The 16,513-nt window shown below is 47.8% G+C and overlaps 1 protein-coding gene across 3 annotated transcripts in view; it reads left to right on the top strand.

The window, feature by feature from the left end:
• The window catches only part of RALGAPA2 (Ral GTPase activating protein catalytic alpha subunit 2), a 97,044-nt gene that overhangs the window by 58,083 nt on the left and 22,448 nt on the right, over window positions 1–16,513 (top strand). For all 3 annotated transcript variants that reach the window (XM_017837402.1, XM_017837403.1, XM_017837404.1), the window contains one exon: window positions 1,093–1,220. In XM_017837402.1, coding sequence (XP_017692891.1) covers window positions 1,093–1,220 — 128 coding nt within the window. The remainder of the gene's footprint in view (window positions 1–1,092; window positions 1,221–16,513) is intronic.

Genomic DNA, 16,513 nt, shown 5'->3' with positions numbered 1-16,513 from the left:
TGTGAAGAGACAGCTGTCATTTGCAGATGTTATATTAACCCCAAATTTCTTCTGTAATTCATTGCCACTTCTAATTAGAGGAATTCCCTAGATGCAGGGGATTTATACTATTCCCTTTGTCCATTTATTGAATGACTGTCACAGTCACCCACAAGCAGTTGCAGAAGAATAATAGAGGGTATTTATTTATGTGATAAGCCTCTGTACAGATGGAAAAAATCCATAGCTTAAATATTGATAATTTCTGCTGGCTTCTGTTTAGGGCTTTGGTTGGGGGGTTGGTTTTTTTCATTTTGAGTTTGTGAAAGAGAAATGAGTTTGAATACTTGTAAGTCCTAAAATTGGTTATGTATTTAAACATCAAAATTTTCTGGGTTTGGCTGGCCAGGTCTGTTATGTGTCTGCAATTGCAGACATGGTTGACTTTCAGAGAGCATCTCTGGTACTTGGTGTGGCCTTTCTCTGCAGAGCCCTGGGCCCCCAGGGGGCATTGTAACGGGAGTTCCTCTGGAGGTGACCCTGATAGGGCAGTGTTGGAGCACCTTGATGTGCTGGGCTGGGCCTGTTTGTGTCTGTCCCAGCTGTGTTCTGCCCCTCCGAGGGGGCCCTGCTCTGCCATCTCCTCTGCCTTCCACACACCTCCTTATCTTGGTCCAGCCTGAGGTTTTTTTCCTTTTCCACAAAGTCCATAGAAGGAGTTTATAGAGGATTATCTGAAGCAAATATGTCTTTGCAAAACCTCCTGCCAACGTTGGATTCAGCCAGTGAATCAGGGTGTTTTGTTGGGATCCCAGACAGGAAACAGTTCTTAGTATCTGCTCCCCATGGCATATCGCTTGCAAATTCATAGAGGGAGTTGGTTCCCGTGTGAAACAAGCTCATGTTACCCAGCTGAATGTTCTGAGAGATGGATATCCATGTACAGCATGCTGAGGGCAGGGATGGAGGATTTAAAACTTCCAGACCTGGGGGATGAATGTCACACTAGAAGTTTCGGTGTGTGGAACAATGTGCTCAGAGTGGTTTATGGCAAAATGCTGTACCCGTCTCCTGTGGTGGTTCTGAGGCCTGTTTCTCTGTTTTGGTCCCCAGGTGCCGTTTTTCGGTCCTCTCTTCGATGGAGCGATCGTGACCGCGAAGCTGCTGCCGAGCCTGATCTGTGCCACGTGCATCAACGCCAGCAGAGCCGTCAAGTCACTCATCCCGCTCTACCAGAGCTTGTATCCTTTCTCCCAGGGGGCAAGGCTCCCCTTGGTAGGGTTCTTTCTTCAGAGCATCCTTCAGCAGAGAGGTAGGCTTGGATGAAAGTTCTTCCTCTGTGATTTTATTGGCAAGGGTCAATGCTTTCTTCGTGTCCGGCTTGATGTTTTCAGTGGTTCACACCCAGTTGCCCAGTGTTTTAAAAATAAAATGGTAACATCCCAGGAGTGCTCTAACCAGCAGCTTCCATCTCACTGCTGGCGGACTGGACTTAGCACTGGTGCTTTGAGCTGTGAGTAATGATTGTTATCAGTTTTCCTTCACGCTGATGGACGTTACCGACTGTGTATGTCAGGCTGATGCACAGCTCCGCCGTGTTCTTACCCTGTTCAAAGTTCTAGTCCAGTTGACTTCACCTGGATTCATTACATTAGTAAGACAGGTGGGATGTGTCCTCAGATACAGATGTTTCAGTTTCCAAATTGCGGTTTCATTCCAGCCACGCCTGTATTTGGGCATTTTCAGAACCTGTTTTCCAGCAGTGACTGGAAGGTAACCAGGGGATATGCTCTCTGGGACAGGAGTTGTGACGCAGGCTTTTATTCTTGGGTGCTGCACAGACCCACGGCACGAGCACTGGTTTTCACTCATTCTAGGATTTTCTCATAATGCCATCAGACATTTTATAGCTTGTTTTGCTAATCACATCACTTATCTCAGGACCAACACTCACTGCACTTTACTTTCTCTGGGGAGCTTTTGATTTGAGTATTTTTCTAACCACGTGACTTTGAGAAAGTGTTTGTCAGTGAAATGTTTTGATCTTTGAAAGAACATTAATGAATTAGTTTGAGATGCACATTTTTAAAACACAGGATATCCTCAAAGTACTAGCTGGTTTTTTTTTAAAGACTAAATTTTAACGAGTATACTTTGCAAAAGTCATCATAAATTAAAAGTAGCCCTGTGGTTAAATAGATTTGTATTTTATTAACTGAATTGTGTGCGCATGGTAAAGCAAAGGCAGTTGGTGGCAGTTGTACAAACCGTGGCAGTGCCTGACAGGTGAGTCAGGACTTGCTGAGTTTTCCGCTTCCGTTTCATGAGAGAAATGTAACAAATTCCTAAAACTGTTCTGTGCAGGATTCTGTGTGCTTCTCAGTCAGTGGATCGTACTGGAATACAGGGTAGCAAAACTAACACAGGTAGCAGCAGTTATGGTAACGGAGCAATTCCAGCCCCTCGCTCCCGGCTGGAGTCCTCCGGTTTCGACCCCGCTCAGCTCTGGGCTTTTCAGCACTTTGTGAGCAGGCAGAGCTCACCAGCTGGCCATGCTCCTGCTTTCCAAGGGGGTCTCCCTCGGGGTCCCTGCGTGTCCCCAGGGCGACACGAGCAGCACAGACACGGCAGCACAGGGCACTGCTCTGCACAGGTTGGGAGCAGCATCTGTCCTCGCATTCTTTTCCGCCTTTTTTTGTGGCTTCTTGTGCACCAGTGATGTCTGTGGTGAATCAACTGCCACTTGTCTGTCTGATAAATGGAAGTGGACTGAGAAACTCCTGAAATAGGGACAAAGGGAATGTGGTGGGCAGATCCCATCACAATGACACCGGAGCAGGAGAGAAAGATATCCATAACTCATCCTACAGATAATGATGCACTTTGAGATGTACTAAAATTCATAAAGAGACAGCAATTGGAATGTGAGTGTGTAGATGTGTAAAGGTGATGTTTGAGCCCAGTGGAGCCACATTGCTCCACAGCTTCTGAAGGGTGACTCCACTCCAGTGTTTGTTTTGCCAGCTGCTCTGAGGAGAACAGGAGGGAAACGAACACAGCAATGCAAACAGTAAATGAAAGTGCTTTTATCAGACTGGAGATGGAGATAACTCAAAAATGTCAATGGGAAGGAGAAAAAAAAGCAATAATCCTGGCAAAGTAAGGGGTGTTTGGTACACACCAGTTGTAACTGTGCAGTTGGGGTGAGCACTGAAGGCTGGAGTGAGGCAGAGCTGAGGATGATTTGCCACTTCTTGGCACCCGGGTCCTGTGTAAAGGCACCACCCACGCTACGGGTCAGTAGCTAAAGGTGTTTTGATTCAAGTGCAGACAGAAATGGATCAAACCCTGGTGCCAAGGGTTCAACGGCAATACGGTGCTGAGTCCCTGGTGCTCATGCTGGAGCAGGGGCAGGTTGTGAAGTATCTGCTGGGACTGTGCCCTACATGGAGCAGAGCCCTCATCCTCACTCCTGCCCTGTGCGGTGAAGGTGGCCATGGGGGGACAGGGACAATGGTGGTGGCCACAGGGACACTGGGCTCGTGTGGTGGCCACAGGGCGACAGGACGTGCTGCCGGCACGGGGTTGTGTGCTGGGGAGCTGGGGCAGCGCCCTGCCAGCAGTGGCAGCTGAAGTCACTTGTTGGAAAGTCTGTAAACTCCAGCTACAGCTGCACTTGTCAGGGGCTGTAAGGGAAGTGTAATCAGCCACAGAGATTAATTTGCATCTCAATTAGGAAAGAGTCAGGAGGAAGCATAGGGTCTGTTGCTGGAAGGTTGTGGAAGAAATCTCATCAGGCACAAAAGGCTCCCGACTCGGTGCTCCAGTGAGCGGAGGACAATATCCGAGTCCGGTTTCCATGGGGACCAGGACCGCAGAGCCGCGGGAGCATCTCGCTGCGCCACAGTCGCTTGGTCATGATGACACAAATTCCACTGTCCTACCCAAATACAGTTTTCTGTTGGAAATCTCTTTGAAAATGAAGAAGGTAACTATGGCAGACCACATCAGACTTTTTCTGATTTATTTTTTATGTTTATGTAGCTGTTTCTGTTTTAAGGAATTCGTTAGGGCAAGAGAAATATTAATTCAAAAATAATTAACTGTATTTAAACTTCAGTTTAAAGCCATTCTGGCTGCAGGTTCTTTGTGTCCATCAAATGGCACGTGATGGCACTGTGCGGGAGCCAGCCCAGGGTGGTGCAGGCACAGCTCAGTTGTCTTTGGAACAGTGAAAGCCCCCTGTGTCTGTAGCTGCTGCAATGCTGCCATGGATGAGTGTGCATCAGTGTATGTTCAAAATTCCCGTGTTATTCCTCCTTGGTGCCACGGAGCACTGAGGCTGAGCGGCTGCAGCCCCTGCTCATTGTGGCTCTTGCCATCCTTGAGTAACTGCTGAGCGTGAGGCAGTGTGTGCTCCAGCAGCCTCTCCAGGCTGCTTTGCTAGGCAGGAACTGTGATTTACAGAAATCAGGAGCAATAAGGTGACTTAAATTTTATAAGAACACGAAATAGTAATACTAAAATTGCTGTATGAAAAGGTAGATATCTCTGCAGGGTTTTGAGAGCATTCAAGCCTCCTTTTTATGTGCTGGGGAAAGGAAGGAACAACTACTCACAAACAAAAAATTATATATCAAAACTAAGTGAGGGTCTGTTCAGGATCCAGCAATGCTGAATATTTCACAAACTGGTTGGAGTGGTGCTGTAAGGCTGCATCTCCAAGCTCTCTTGCAGCTTGTATGGAATGAGCTGTGTGCTGGGCAAGGGCTTCGAACGCTTGTGTGATCTGGAGTGCATTGCCCTAAGCTGCAGAAGAACATGTCTCTGGGAGATGAGCTTGTCTGTACAGATAAATACTGGGGGGAGTTGGGGTTTGGATTGAAGTATAGTGGGTCTGATGGACAGCTGCTGTCTGAGCTGACAGTTTCTGAGCTCAGGAGCTGGTAAACCTTCAAATACGAAAATGCAACTAGTTTGGCAGGTGTCAGGCACTTTGGTTGGCCCATAATTTAATGCTTGTATCCAGAAAGACTTTGGGATTTGGGGATAGTGATGTCTGAGCAAAAAGCTCCCTTAGAATAATGCCCAGGGTGTTATTTCTATTATCTTACCACTCTGGGTTTTTTTTCCTCCACCAGTGCAGATAATTCTTGTACTCCCAGTCCTGCCTGATCTCAGTAACTGAATTTGAAGGGAAATAGGAAAAAATCCCAACCTGTCTGAAGTGTTACCTCAGCCTTGACCAGCTCTTTGTAAGCTGCCTCAGGGAGGGTGGAACATGTCCCATGTGCCAGCACCAGTGGGCTTCTTCTCTGCATTCTTTGGGGATTCCTGGTGGTCTTTGAACTGTTTCCTTTGCAATTAAAGCTACATATGTCTTCCTGTGAATGAGTAAATAGGGGGTTAGTTCCTGTTGGGGTTTATTAACACATTGAGTATAAAATTATTTCTGTAAACAATCCCACTTTTAGGATAAATTGCTTTGGTCTTATGGATAGAAAAGGGGTTTGATCTCATTCTGCCTGTTGATTTCTGCATGTTTTTTGTACTCTTCTCCAACACCTTGACTAGAGCACAGTGCTCCCCCCTCCAGGGGAGGAAGTAGTAGCTGATGGGGTAGGCATGGAGACCGGGCCGGCAGCAACAGCTCCTGCTGTTGAAACTGTCCACTTCAGGTGCTGTGCAGGTTTCCTGGCAATAAAATCCTCGCAGATCTCTGACATCAGCTGTGCCACTTCCGCCTTTTCAATTAATATAAACAGAATTATAGAGGGGCTGACCGAAAACCACCGTGGCAGTTTGTGGCCTGGTTTCTGGAGTTGTTCACATTACATGTTGTTCATTCAAAGAGAAAGCCTGGAGGTAAAAGTCTGAATTTCTTTTTCAGTTTCTCATGTTTAGAGCACTTTGCTGTGACATAACACATCTGTGTGTCCAGCACTGGAGCTGTCTGTGCACTGGAACAAGCACAAACGAGCACAGTGGGGATGAGAACACTTTACAGAATATCTGAGCACTGGATGTCACCATTTCCCTGCTCACAGTTTGCAATCTTGCTTGTGGGCCAGAGGAAAACATGGCCCTTACACTGGAGAAGTAATTTGACACATGAGTAACTTACCGTTTTTTCCACTGTAGTGACCGTGGTGTGCCTGCTGGCCTGTGCCAGCTAGCAGCTCAGTGGGCAAAGCCAAAACTCCATCTAAACATGGAACACAAAAAGATATCCATAACATTAATTCATTTCAGTGCATCCAGATACTGACATACTAATATGTAGTAGATGTGTTAATACCTGGAATTGAGAAGATTAAGCAAAGAACATCAGTTTCGAATTCTTAATTAAATCCTTTTCTTGGTTTAAGCCAATTTCTGATTAACCTCATATAGAGTGCCTGATCTGCTTACCTGCTTTATCTGGAAAAGAAAGGAGTTTGCTATGATGGACTTAATTGTGTGAATGGCTGTCAAATGTTCTGGAGCTGCATGTGGTGTCAGATACATTTTGCGTCCCTTTCAAAGTGTGTTTTGTGGCACTGGCCTTCAGAATTCTGCTGTGGGTACAAGGGGGTGTTTGCACCAGGAAAATGAGATGGAAACCCCGTTACTCCTTTTAGAGAGGGTTCACAATTTGTTCCCTTATTTCATCCCGAGAAGTTATGCCCTCCAGCTATATCGATGCTGCTAGAAATTGCTATGAAATTCTAAAGCACGTGTCACGGGAGCTGTGACAATTTATGTGACATGGCATCTGACAGTTTCTGCCGAGTGCTCGGCTCTGGCTCCCAGGAGTGTCTGTCCGTGGTCAGCCCTGTGCCACCGTGGCTGCGCAGAGCAGCAGGTCCCTCGGTGCCCGTGGGGAGGGTCCCGCTCCGGCCGGAGCCGAGGGAGGCCGAGGAGCGCGGCAGGGGCTGCGTGGGCAGTGCCGAGCTCCCGCCCGAGCCGATCGATGGCCGGGCTGCCTGTCTGCGCCGCCGCCTCCCTCCTCGCAGCGAGAACCTTCTCCAGGCAGCGATCGATGCCTCTAATCTGCTCCAGCCTGTAATAAGTCATGCGAGGCAAAGCTTTTAGGTGGCATTACATGGGATTGTGGAGGCGGCTCCTCAGCTCTCATTCACAGAGCTCTTCATGGACTCACAGAGAATCTACTGCATCCCGCCGGTGCATATCTAAAGAGTATAAAATGCTTCTGCAGGTCTGAGCTCCACATGCTGCTGTGGTGTGTGGGCACAATGGGATCAAATTTCTCTGTTTTCTATTTCGTGTCCATCCCTGTCCCTGCTCACGGTCCCTTGTTAGACACAGGGCTTGTTCCTGCACTGCTGGAGTGGCAGGAAGGCAGCAGGGGGAGGTTTGCATGTTAACAGTGCAGTTTATTTTCCTGCTCTAACATGAGGCCATCGCTATTCTTCCCCATGGCTGGAAGCTGTGAAAATCACAGAAGGTTGTTGAGAAAGTCCCAGGCTGATTTTGTTGCAGAGTTGTAGCCGGCACTGACTGCTGCCCCTCCTGACAGTGCGGTTTGGTTGGTGTAATCCTGCTCTGCCAAAGCGCTTCCCGACGGGCTGGGCTGGAAGGAGGCTCTGCCTCCCAGTTAGCTTGCGGGGCACACGGTGAGTCAGCGTGGGACAGGGCTTTGTTTGTCCACAGTAAGCATTCCTTTCATAGGGAGGTGTGAACTCAAGCTCCCCTCTCTTCAAGTGAGGTACACAGAGGTGCAAACACCTGTCCCTTGGTGCTTAATGATTTGTCTGGGGTTAGACAAAGAACCTCCAACTTGTGTTTCACGGGAGGCTCTTGTTCTTTGGTTCTTTGACAGAAGCAAAATTTGGGTTGCTACCAAGTACTTCTTTCTATCTTGTTGAGGTTTTTGGTGGTTTGCTGGTTATTTTTTTTTCACTTATACACCAGGAGAGTCAAAGGGGTTCATATTCTGTGTATTTTCAAAGTAAGTTTTGGTGATTTTGCTGTTCCACCCCCGTTAACTTTGAAGGGATTTTTCTTTCGGAAACCTGAGTCTGAACTCCCAGGACTTGCTGGGGTTACTTTTGTTTGTTTGTTCTGTCACGAGCAGGTCGATAAAAGCACTGAGTTGCGGTTTCCCTGCGCGGGCCGTGAGCGAGGCCGTGCTGTCGGAGCGCTGTGGCCGGCCCGAGGTGCCGGCTGTACCGGTGCTGCGGGGCCGGGGAGCGGCGGGGGCGCGGGCCGAGCCCTCGCAGGGCCGGGCGGGCCCCGGGGTCGCTCCCCTCGGCGCGGGGCTTTGTGCGGCCCGGCCGCCTCATTAGCATGCTGGCCGGGCGAGCCGTGCTCCGCTGGCTTACCAGCTGTTCCTGCTGCTCCCGACAATGTCCGGCGTGCCGGGATGGGCGCGCTCCTGCCCCGCCGCCGCGCGCAGACAGCCTTTCCACTGGGGATGCCCACGTGGCCGCCCGGCAGCAGCGGCACCGCGAGCGGAGCCGGCCCTCGCATGGCATATGGTGTCTGGATTCATACAAGATGCAAAACTATTCTGCCGCTAATGCACAATGACTCATAGCATTGCTAATTTTTCCAACAAAAGCCCACTTCCACACCCACACTTTTAACCCCTCAGGCTAAAAAGCCTCTTCTTTAGTTTCAAAGCCTTGGAAATGTAAGGAGGTGGCTTCTGGATCAATATCTGAAACCCTATATTTATTTAAAGCATATGCACGCTCTAACGCTTATTTTAAATTTCAGTAAAAACCAGTTTGCAAATCGCTGCCCTAACATGCAGTAATTTTTTTTGTTCCACAGTGGATTCATTGTCAAATGCTGGGAATTTTAAATTTTTTGATAATCAACGTATTAAAAAAATAGTCAGAAGTCGCCATAGATAGTGAAAAGTTGTTTTCATCTAAGAGAGAATCCAACATTGTAGCTGGTGAATCTTCAAGGATTATATTCCAGCGCAAGTTCCCAAGCCGCTTGGTGTAAGCAGCTTGTAATATTTGGGGGTCTTTGCTATTTACTGACTCTTTGGGGAGAATAATAATGTACTTTTCAACTAGAGGGAGCTACTGGTATCCCTAATACTGATTCTTAACCTTCCAGTCTAATTCCTTTGTGCAGAACGTACGGCGATCGTTTCGACGTTTTAATAAAATTAAGTTAAATTACCCTGAGTAATTTAGATTAAAAGGATGCGTCTTAATTCTTACAGTGTAATCATCAAATTAAACTGCAAAATTCAGGGAAAACTAAAGCACATCCTGGCTGCGTGGCACACGGGGGCTCGGCATGAATGTGGAATTATATAGGTCATGAAAAGGCTCGTTAGGAGGGAGTGAAAAGCCGCGGCTCGCGCACCGCTGTTCCGAGACAAAAAGCAGAAGGGAGGCAGGAGCACAGGGCAGGAGCGGGCGCGCGGCGGGATCTCCCGCTCCCTCCGGCGCAACAAAGGAACAAAGGGACCTGCGGGCGAGGATGGAGGTGGCCGAGCTCGGCGCTCGGGCTCCCCGGGAGCCACTTGTTACGGGTCCCCCGCGGGCAGTGCTGCAGCAGGTGAAGGCTCCTGCAGGGAGGGATTTAAGAAGGCCTGGCTTTGGAAGGTCTTTCCTAGGGGGTGGTTTGAGGGCTCCTGTGGGGATGGTGATTCCACACCGGCCTGCGGTGGAGTTCCCAGTGGGTCTGGTGGGATGCACCGTGTGCTCACCAGGGTGCTGACCTTGGAAACGGCGGTTTCCATCCAGCAAGGCCGTTCCTGTGTCCCCAGAACCAGGTGTTTGCCTCTCTGTGGTGGTGGGAAGGTGCAAGGGGTGCAGAGAGCAGATGCACACGTGGGCATTTCCATGGGCACATCCCCAGTGCTCCGGGACCGGCACTAGTACAAATGTGCAATCGCCAGTACAGGTTTCCACCACTGTCCAACTTCTCTTTTGAAAAAACCCTGACTTGAGTGTATGGTGTCTGTGAGCCACACGTGTTGCAATTGTGTGATCAAAAGTTAAGGAGTAGCTTTCTAAACAGGAAAAATGTTTTTAGATTTAGCTTTGAATTTTCTCAGTGACTTAGTTTCTCTCTTTTTGAAAAGGAGCAGCTGAACTGGGTGTTGGCCATGCTTTGAGGAGGTGACCCAGAACACCACCTGAGTCCCCTCCAGCCTGACACGTTCTGTGCAGCTGATGCTAAGAAAAGGAGGCCCAGTTTTTTTTGTACCTATTATATAAAACCTAGTTTGATGGGCAACACCATAACCTTACATCGTTCTTTAGAGAGGAAAGGCTTCCCCTCTGCCTGTGCTTGAAAAACTTTGAAAGCCATCCTGTTATTGGGGATATAAACATGATGACAGCATGAGAGAGGAACAGGTGAAAGCTACTTTTTGTAGCAGGTTTACTGGGTGGCATGTTGAATTTGTGTTTTTTCTTTCCTCAGCATCATAATTCTGTGTGTATTTCCCAGTACGATTAACTGCAGGGTTCTGGTGTATAAACAGGAGCAGATGGCTTTTAATGATTTCTTAAATCTAACGCTTAGTAACAATCTAGTGCGTGTACATTATTTTCTGTTTGACAAAATCCCAGGTAATTTGCTGAGTTTTAATACTTCTCTGAATTGGCCTGGCCCAGGTTTCTTTGAAAAACTGTAACTTCTGCTGAACATCTGGCTTTATGGCCCCTCTTTGGGCTCATCCACCTCGCTCATTTTCACCTGTGTGACAGGTGGATGATATAACACCTTGCTGACCTGCAGTTGGTTGGCTTCCTTAAATAAAACAGGCTTTCCCCTGCCCACCTTTCGGCTGGGCAGGGCAGTGTTGTTCAGGCAGCAGTTATTCAACTTAAATCTTAGTGATAGCTGTGTGACAAGCTCGGGGTTAGCTCAGCTTCTCAGTGCTGCGAAGTCTTGACACCAAAAATGTGTCATGAAAGTGAATTCATTACAACTTAAGCTCAAGCTCAGAGGCCCTTTGCTTTTCACGTGTTCCTGAAAGCTCTTACCTGAACTTGTGCTGTCCCTGTGACCCTGTGATTAGCTTTCTGGTATTGAAAGGGGACTTGTAAGGGCTGTGCCTGTCAGAGTGAGGCTGTTGAGGCCACACAAGTGTGGCTGTGTGGGGAGGGTGACAGGAGCACAGGGCTGTTACTGTGGGGAACGAGCCCTGAGGCTGATGCTCAGAGACTCCACATATGATAAGAGAACAGGGCCCTGTACTAGGAATTTCTGTCTCCACCTCAGCACCTTCCTCTGCCCGCTGCCAGCCTCCATTGCAGCTGGGAGATTAGGGGTCTGAAAGCACAGTTTCTCACAGGCAGCTCCAGTGGTAAGAAATAGAAGTGGCTGGGATTATTTTTTGTCCTCAATTTTTAAATAAAACACCATGTTATTGGAAGGTTTTGGAGTTGTAGGAGTAGCAGTTACACCCACACATACCAGTCTGAGTAACTGTGCTCTACACCCTGGGAGGGGTGACCCAGCCCCTGGGCTGTCTGGGGAACAGTGCAGCCCTCCTCGTTAACTGCCTGGGTTGTCAGGAGAGAGGGATTGTTCCAATCCAGAAGAACTGTTTTAACTCAGAAACCTTTTCTTTCTAGGCTTTCGCAGAGCCTGTTGGGTTTTGTGCTCCTGTGTTTTATGACTTGTTGCCATGATAATTCAGCTCATCTTACAGGTTTCTCTAATTGTGATTGATGTCTAATCATTCATTTTATTGAACCTCATTAAGGTCTGCGAACCTCTGTCCCAACTTACAGTAATTAGAGCCCAGATAGCCATTCCATCTGTTCCCAAGCACTGGTTAATTAATGAACTTTTAACGTGTTCTTTGCTTTGTAAAAGCCCTTGGTATTCTCAAGTTGCTGAAAGGATTTGCATGCCAGCATTTCCGTTTGTTTTAAATGCCACAGCAACGTGCAGTTTGGAATCCCAAAAGTCAACACACAAAGTCCTGGGATCTCAGAGAGCAAAGTGGAGAGATTTTACTTTCTGTTCCCACTTTGCACATCAGTTACAGTATCTGTAAAACTGGGGTTTGCAAACAAACGGCTCACATGGACTTCAGTGTTCTTTAGTGCCCTAAACAACAGGTTTGGATCTTCCCTTGTAGCACTAAAGAAAATATACAGAGACTGGTAAACAAAATGTTTCATTTTTCATGTTAGCACTCGCTAGAAAAAAAACCTGAGAAACATGATATCTGCAGACACACTTTCCCTCCCCTTGTATTTCATCCTTTTGTAACATTTTGAGCACCAGGCCTGAGGCAGCTTTGTTAGTTTTTTATAGTGTTCACTATAAGGAGATTTTAGGATGGAGTGGAGTCCTGGTGCTGCTGGAGATGTCAGAGAGACTATTGTAGTAATGGTCCAGAATTGGGAGAAAACAGCAGGGCCCAGAAAATAGCAGGTACTCAGTGCTTCTTTGCTTCACCTCTCGGTGTTCTGGCTGTGCAGTAACATGCTGAGTCAGTGATTTATGTACAGTGAATAAATCGTTGCATTTTTTAAAATGACAACCGATTTCTGTTCCCTGAGCAGACGGGAGAGGCAATATTTCCAGTGCTGGGAGTTTTAAGAAAAAGTCTTTTTGGTTTTTTTTTTGCTTTGCTGCATTTGTGATCTGCTGCTGTTTTTTCAGACAGCACAGTGGTGTAGGGCCGTGGCTGTGCTTTGCCTCATTTGGATTGATCTGTGTTTACCTTCAATATTCAGGACAAGAATTAAGTCATACTACTCAACTCCCTCAAAATCCCTTTCAGCATCCAAAGGCCGACCATCTGTCTGGTCCAGCCATTCTTTCCTCCCCCAGTAAGCATTTTAGCCAGTGCTTTGAGCGAGGCTGTATCCTGGAAAAGCAAAATATAAAGAGAAATAAAAGTCCTGTGCCTGGGGCTGTGTTTAGCAACACAACCCTCTAAACTGCAGGTGGTGTTTGCGAAATGAGTGTAGCGTGCCCCTGGTTTTGTGGTACCTTCAGCGTGCTGGGCTGTAGCAGGGTGAGTGTCCAAGGCACAGGCAAACTTCCCTATGGCAAGATTTCCAAAACAGCTATTTTTAATTCCTTTTCCAGTATTTCCATATGCCAACCCGTCCTCTCACCACTGATCCCACACTTCAAACAGTCCATTTGGAAAATCCGCATGTGCTCTACTGCTCCTTCTTGGGACCGAAGTGCTTTAACTTTCAGGTCACTGACATCTGCGAGAAAAATGGGATTTTTCTCAGTCTTCCTGGGAATAAACATGTTCTGTTGGGACCATGGTGGTTTGTGCACAGTGTCAGGTGTGTGAGGCTCAGCTGTGGTGCCTCCGCTTCTCCACTGCTGATGCTCTGCAAGTCCAAGCCTGGGATCTCTGAAGTTTTCTGAGATGTCGTTCCCCTGGCTGGGATTGAGTTATAACCAAAGGAATTGGACTTTTTTTTAGGAGCAGATCCATTCAGTGTGTGCATTTACTAAAAGCTTGTTTATAACATCATGCCATTCCGTTAAAGCTGATAGTTAGGGAGATGCAATTCTGTTTACATGAAGAAAACCGGGATGTCATTCCTGGGCAGTCCCTCTCCTGCTCTCCACAAGCATTTGGACTCAACAGTTTGACATGTTGTCAGCAGAAAAAACATGCAGACAATCCTGGAGAGATTTGAGCAGCAAACAGGGCCTTCTGGTGAAGGAATGAGTGGAGGGATCTCCTGCCCCTCTCCTTTGGTGGGACTGTGCTGTTGGCCTTGCTCTGGTTTTCTGGAGGTGCTTCTCCCTGCTGTGCTGAGCAGAGAGCTGTCCCCAGCTTCTCCAGGCTGATGGATGTGAGTCTTCCCCAGTGCCAGGAGATTTACAGGCAGAAATCTCTGCCTTTCTGCAGCAGAATGAGCACTTTAGAATAGTTGAATTTAGGGTAATAGATGCTGTATACATATTTTAGGAATATTTTCTTTTAATGCTCTAAGTGTGGGTCCCATTCCACCCTTAGTTAGCTAAATGGAAGTACTAATTAAGTGAATTACACTTAAGGCTGTTCTCCGATAGGTAACTGATTTTAAAGAATAGACATTTACATTAAGATTTTAATGTCACCTGTATTTTGTTTAATACTAACTTCTTTTTATTTTTAGATTAAAATATTTTTAGCAGTTTTTCTGTATGTTGCCTGTAAAATGTGTTTGATGTTATTTGGGTTAATTAGGAGAGATAAGAAGGATGTTGTTCTGTCAGTTTTTAAATATTATTGCATGTTAATCCATATTTTAAAAGTTCAAAGTCTGTGCTAGCTCCTGCTCCTCTGTTCTTGTTGCTGTTGGTACAGACCTCCTCGTATGGAGCATTCCCATTTGTGTGAAAAATAGAATTCAGCTCAGGCCATGCATAGATTGTCAGAAAGATTAAAGTGTGCATCGTGCTATTTTTCTTCTTTCAGAAAGGGGCCTTTGATGTGCTAATGTTCACTTTCTCTCTTTTCATTCCGAAGTGCTGGGCATTGTTTCGGGCTGCAGAACAGTATCTGCTTCAGAGAGGCAGATTCAAACAGCCAGGAGCCCAACCTTGCGCAAGGTAGCAGCGTGTGCAGTGCTATTAATGGCGTTATCTAGGGGAATGGAGAGCAGTGTGCCTGAGCAGGGAGCCCCCATGGCAGAGCCAGGGCAGTTACTGAAAAGAGATGTTGCAAAAAAGCCAAATATTTCATTCCAAATACCCCACTTGCACGTGCCGGTGTTCCTGCTGTTACACCGAGTCACACGTGGGTCCAAACCAGAACGCTTGGCGGTGCAAGAGGTGCTGTAGGCTCTGAAATCACTCCCAAAAACAAGGCTGTCATGTATTTCCAGTGTTAATTAGCAAGTGAAATTATTTGGATGGGCTCATCTTGTGTTGCAGCAGGCGTTTTCCAGCTAATGATAAAATTTTGCAGGCTGCTCACAGGACTGACTCAAGCTCACATAGCAGAGGCCTGATGTGGGTCATGACACAGTTTACAGCTGCTTGTACTTATGCCAAAGGCACATGTTCTCCTTTTGCTATTGACTGGGAAGAAACAGTTTCCTGAGTTCCTCGGGAAGGTAAATGTGGGAAGTGTCAGTGTGTAACTGGACAGGAGCGACTGCAGTGCTGGTTCTGTTCTGCAGAAGACAGAATAGTTGAAATTTTAAATTTGGGTGAAATTTGGCAGGTGATTTTTGAGAAAGTTAAATTTAGACTTAACCTGGAAGAAAACTTGAATACAGGAAAACCTGACAGCAGCCTGAAAACACAATGCCTCCCTGCTGTGTAGCTTCTTCCCGGGGTTGCTGTCCCTGCATGTTCTCCTTCTCTGCTTCCACCAGCTTTAATGCTTCATTAAAAATTCATCTTCTGCTCCCCCCCTTTCTCTTTGGGATCCCCATCATCTCCATGCGTATCTGAAATGACTCAGCAGTTAAAGATGTCAAAGAACTTCAGAAGTTTAGCTTAAAGCAGCAGTGTGAACAATAAGGAAAGGATGTGTTTCAGCAGGACCCGAGAACAAGGCGGCAGCTTCCCGGGTCTGTGCTCAGGGAGGGTCTGTGAGGCAGCTGTGCCACCTGGGCACCGGCCATGTGCCCTGAGCAGCCGGACCCCCAGGCCCCAGGGACTGAGCTCGTGGCACACACGCCTCGTTAGGGTCCCTTCTGTGATCTGTAGAGCCGGTGCTGCGAGGCACGTGCCGGGGAAGGGTCGGCCCGTGCGGTGATTTGTGGTCACTGTGACAAAGGAGCGTCTCTGTGCTGGCTGGAGAATGAGATGTGTCAGAAGGGCCTGGCAGGAAGCAGATGGAAAGGGCTGTGCAGAGCAGAGTGGCGCTGGGCTGTCGCTGGGGGCTCCCAGGCAGGTTTCTGATAGCCTTGGAGAAAGGGACTGGAGCGGCACAGTTGTCACCAGTTGCCATCCACTTCTCCTGCCTGCTCTGGCTCGCAGGGGTGGGTGGCTCTGCTGCATGATTTCCACCCCCATCACAGCTGTCTCTGCAGCAGCACCGCCTCACTCGTTTGCCTTCTCCAGTCAGATTAATTGTCCGTTTGAACGAGGTGATCTCCTGGCGGTGGAGGCGTGTGCTCCATAACCCGCACACCTGGGTGATGGGCAGCAGTGCAGAGCCTTTGCTGTGCCCCCTGGCTGGCACAGCAGAACTGCTCCCTGGCACTCTTCACCAGTGTATCCGTGTGACCCCAATCCTCTGAGCACACCTGGGGGTCTCGCCACAGGCACAGGTCATTGCACCTCCTGCCCCGTGACGTGCAGCTTGCAGGGCCCAGCCCCAGCCTGTCTCTGCTCCTGCAGAGCACTTCAGTGGCTTTTAACCTGCAAACACAGACCAAATGTCCTGAGCTGGAAAGGACTCCAGTAGCACCTCACCTGTTCTTTGGAATCACCTTAGTGGTTTGTCAAAGCCCTTCACATTATTTCTATGACATTTCTTCCTATGGGCAGGAGTTTTCCTTTTGTGCTATCTTGGGGCATTTTCAGCACTTCTGGTCCCGTTCCCTGCATTATTACCTGTATGCAATAGCCTGGTATGTGATTGGGTTTCATTCTCACTCCTTTTTAAGCTGGCTTGAACCTG

Source organism: Lepidothrix coronata, unplaced genomic scaffold (genome assembly GCF_001604755.1).
Source record: "Lepidothrix coronata isolate B3197 unplaced genomic scaffold, Lepidothrix_coronata-1.0 Scaffold304, whole genome shotgun sequence".
Taxonomy (NCBI): Eukaryota; Metazoa; Chordata; class Aves; order Passeriformes; family Pipridae; genus Lepidothrix; species Lepidothrix coronata.
The sequence above is the reverse complement of the archived record's forward strand: the minus strand, read 5'-3'. Positions and strand labels throughout refer to the sequence as shown.